Raw genomic sequence first — 4627 nt, 5'->3', positions numbered from 1 at the left:
AATCAGCATCTCTAGGTCAGGGGTGTGCAACCTTTATTACAGGAGGGCCAGAAATGAAAAACTGGAAGAAATAAATTTGAATAGCAGTTTTCTTCAGTAATTTATGCGTCTTAACTTGATGTTTTGCAAAGAGATAACCCCTAATAATGCCATCAGATTAATAACGAAAAGAAACTAGATTAGTGCCTACAACTGCTAGAAAGCCTAGGCTAGGTTAAACGAACATGCGGCCCGCGGTTTCTTCCAGTTTTTCATTTCTGGCCCTCCTGTAATAAAGGTTGCACACCCCTGACCTAGAGATGCTGATTGGACAAATGCGCTTTATCTGCACAACCGAACATAAATGGAATGAGGGTTCCAAGTGTTTGTGACGTTTGTGGCTATTTGTGTGACCAAATTCTTGTTGCTTATTTCAAATGTTGTTGTGACGTATATACCGTGGTATGTCATAAAATCACGTAACACCTATCTAAAATAACGTTATTAGGGCGCCCATGCACGGCAAGAAAATTATGTTTTATAGCATAAAACAGAAAAATTGATTCTCCTGAAATTACATGTCACTGCAGCGCAAAGTGTGACGTCATATTTGGTAACTGATGTGGAATGGTCGAGATAAGTTTATTTGCATGGTTTTACACTTGCACATACCTTAAGGTAAAAATATTGTTTGTTTCGACAAACATGGTTTGTTGTGTCGTGCTATATATTAAACGAAACAAACTTTCAAGAACCGACCTCTATTCCAGCTTTTGATGACTAATTTTAGATCTTGTTGTTACATCTATTGTTTAATTTTGCAGTTGGGGATTCTCAGTGCAGCCGCGGGCGTTTGGTGAGCGGTCAGTTTGCAAGAACCATTCCACCATATTGCGACACATTTACTTCAAGTTTTATTCATAATCTGGGATCCACTCGAATAGTGGCCCGTTACCTTTCCGGTTTCCTGGCTCAAAACAACTACTGTGAGGTGTCCTAAATCTTAAACTTTAGCCCTTAGCATTAGTCCTTAAACCTTTTACCGCAGGTTTACGAGGGCAATGACGACTCGGGTAAATTGACTGAAATCATAACTGGTGGAGGGAAGTCCTTTCCTGTAATACTTCGAACCCCATCTGCCTATGTGAATTGTTTGACGAATCTCACCACGACTGCTGTCGTTTTGATTATTCACGATGGTAAGTCAGATTATATTGATTTGACACTTGCACTTTGTGGACTTTTGCAGTTAGTTCGAATTCCATCGCAAACTAGATTTTTCCAGTCAATGCCTTGTTATACGTAAAGGATTTAAAACCAATTTAATTCAGAACCACGGAAAAATTTCTAGCTGAGCAACAAGTACAAACGAAGCCCAATAATTTTTAAAAAATGAAACCTCGCCATATGTGGCAGTGTTGAAGTTCTATTTCTATAAATTGTTCGTTCAAAGAATGGAATAGAATGAATTAGAGTAAAATGACATTTGTAACCTGAACAATTAAAAATTTACATGGCACACGAAAAATAATTCCTACAGACAAGTTAATAATTCCTACAGACGAGTTAGACTAAGCTTTACGACAGAGCACAGACACCTCTTTGATGCGGTATATATCCCAAAGTGCTGACAGTTGGGACTATTTGGTTGCGGTAGGGCATTATCACTTAAAATTCAACAAAACTCCACCATACCCCCCATTAGCTGCCAAATTAATAATTTAACTCTATGCGTCACCTATTCTAGTTTAGCTGAATGAATGGGGCACATTTAACTAGTCACGTGACTTGGTAATTCAGATACGCAACTCACTGCCTTAAGTAATGTACAGTAGGTATCATTTTAAAAGTGAGAGACGGAGACTGGGCTAAGGTTAGGAACTAAGTTCTTTGGTTGAAGCCCCACCTTAACCCTAATAGATCTAATCGTCAGTGTTGTGACACAAATCCATTTGAAATATTCGCGTATGCCTTTTGCGACACCTAACGGTATGTAGAACTTTTTCTCGAGTGATTTCTTGTGTTAATAGATTTTCTAAATGTAGCAAGATCAACCGAGCGTCCAAACCCGACCCAAAACGAAAACTCCTTTCTAACTTTTCCGATATGCTAAGGGTACACGAAGTTAAGTTAAACTTAAAATTACATTTTAGCTGAAACGTGTGGAGAAAATGTTACTGGCACAGTGTATCATTTAATGTCACCTAACTTTCCAAGTAATTACCAAAACAACGCTGGCTGTCTATGGAGATTTGAAGTTGAAGAAATGACGTCCTTTGTGTTTCACTTTTCCTCTTTCGTCACTGAAATTGATGCTGATGTTCTGTTTGTGAGTTGACTGTTACTTACATCAGTGTCATGAAATTAAAGTAGTTTACCTCGCCAGCACATCCTGGAACAAATTTGTTAACTTTAACAACTTTACTTGTTGCCAATGATGACCACAGGTTAATGTATGCTATAATAATGTAAAGGGTGATATTAAGTCCTGGGTTCAAACAGATTTTTTCCCCATTATTTCGACTACTTTTGAACCAGTGCCCATAGTATCTTTCTAATGTATACCATAATAATGTAAAAGGGGTTTTTAATCGTTATGATTGCAACAATTAACAGATTATAATCTATTCATCTATAACTATAGTTCTTATGGAAAACATTTACATTCGTGATAATATTCCTATACTCAAAGGCAGTTGTTCTAAGTTATTTTGTTTGCTTAAGCATTGCCAGGATTTTGGGCTGTGATGATCTAAATTTTATATATTGTCTAGTTTAAGGACGAAAATGACAATGTACGAAGTCTTACTGGGGATCAAGTAGCACAAGACGTTCGAATTAATTCTACAACTCTCACTGTTTTGTTCGTCAGCGATGGCAATGTAACTTCAATGGGATTTAATGCAACCGTCATTCTTACAGGTGACTTCTTTGTTTTTTTTCCAAGTGGGAATATCAGGTTTTATCTATCACGCTTCTCTGACTATTCCACCAAGTTTCTAACTTATAGAATTTGTATTTAACCAGCATTATGAAACCTTATTTAACATTACAGACCTTGTATAACATGAATGATAGAGTTTGACTACCCGAATTAATTACACTGGCATTTTTAGCCACCAATCAACGAACATATCCTAGATATAGTCGCGTAAAAATTCAAGATGACGTACTACAATTTTGCCCTAAAGACGTAGGTAAACTGGGACTCAAAAAGCTTCTCTTAAATCACCTTGCAGGTTTGCCAACCATCACTTTAGAGCCGCCGCCATCCATTGAATGCTGAGAACAAAATTTGACTATTACGTAAGTTGTAGATTTTTTATTTAAATTGCTTTGTTATATTGTGTCATGTTAAACGTATTGATACTTTTCTCTCAAAAAAGTTGCAAATGTAGCTTAATATTATCTGTGCAAATCAGCCTCTAAACAAATGTCCTCAATCCAATATCAACTACTCTGTTCAGACAGAACGAGATATGCAACTGACTGATTCTCTTTTATGATTCAAAAAAATTATCCAATTAATTATTTTTTTGCAGAGTAACACCTCACGAACGACACACACTTGATTATGAACTTGGTGACACGCTTTACATCGCACTGGACCGGGAAACTCCCCTTTCACAACTCAACGACAACTGCAAGGTCGCGGGGTCAGATCCGGTGTTCGTGTTTGACTTGGGGGAGTGTGAAGCTATCTACAAGGTAACATGCGATAGTTTGTCGCCATACTAGTTTGTCGCTTATTTATTTGCATTGCAGTAATTATTTTTGCACTCAGTGATGAAGTGACACCATATATTTACCGTTATTGTTCTTCTGAAGTTTTTGACATGTATTTGCAGAATGAGAACGATATGGTGTCGATGTCTTTCCTGATCTGGAGATTCCTAGCTCCATCCACTGATCCGATTCAACGTGATGTTCAAAACAAGCTTAATGTGACTTGTCTATTCAACGCCGACAGTCTTCTCTCGTCTTCCAATGTTCAACCACATATCGAGTAAGGATACTATACCAAGATATGTCCTCAAACATGCCTCTGATAAAAAAAAATCTGGATTCAATGTCATTTATTTGGGCCATTATAAAAAAACATACTTAAAACAGAATGGTGTTTTTCCTTTTCTACCTTTGTAGCTATATTCAGACCACATTTTGTTGGTCCCAAGCAGCTTCATAATTCTCCGCACACAATCTCCAACTGAGGAACTTCCCAGGCTTGCCAAAAAGTTTACCTAAAAATGAAATCCTAAGAGACTTAATAACATGTAACACAGAATTCAGCACTTAACGTTTACACAGGAAGTTTTGTTTGTGTATGACAGATATCCAAAAAACCTAATTTACTTACTAAGGACTTTTAAAACGATTTGCTTTGTAATTTGGTTTCAATTTCGGTTAATGATTCCAATGTAAGTAAGTAAGTAAGTTTATTTCGCACAAATATTTGAACACCAAAAACGGGAAAATTAAATGAAAGGAGAATGTGCGGGGCAGCGAAAGACTCTGTGGTCATCGTGTCAGCTACCCCTTCTTACACAAAAAAATTACACATACACACGCACGAACATGTTTGTACACGCAGATGCATAAAGAACACAAACATAAAAAATTATCTTGCGTGGCTCGAAATTGTATAGAA

General features: G+C 37.1%; 1 protein-coding gene across 1 annotated transcript; it reads left to right on the top strand.

Moving 5' to 3' along the window:
* The first annotated feature begins 606 nt into the window (after nucleotides 1–606).
* Nucleotides 607–4044, top strand: LOC145219695 (uncharacterized). Its single transcript, XM_080087021.1, has 8 exons — nucleotides 607–657; nucleotides 770–970; nucleotides 1028–1178; nucleotides 2133–2308; nucleotides 2754–2901; nucleotides 3219–3285; nucleotides 3522–3687; nucleotides 3828–4044. The coding sequence occupies exons 1-6, from the start codon at nucleotides 607–609 to the stop codon at nucleotides 3263–3265; spliced, it is 774 nt and encodes a 257-aa protein (XP_079943147.1). The 3' UTR covers nucleotides 3266–3285; nucleotides 3522–3687; nucleotides 3828–4044.
* Nucleotides 4045–4627: the final 583 nt, after the last annotated feature.

Source organism: Phallusia mammillata, chromosome 3 (genome assembly GCF_965637545.1).
Source record: "Phallusia mammillata chromosome 3, kaPhaMamm4.hap1.1, whole genome shotgun sequence".
Lineage (NCBI taxonomy): Eukaryota > Metazoa > Chordata > Ascidiacea > Phlebobranchia > Ascidiidae > Phallusia > Phallusia mammillata.
This window is presented reverse-complemented; position numbering and strand designations above follow the sequence as displayed.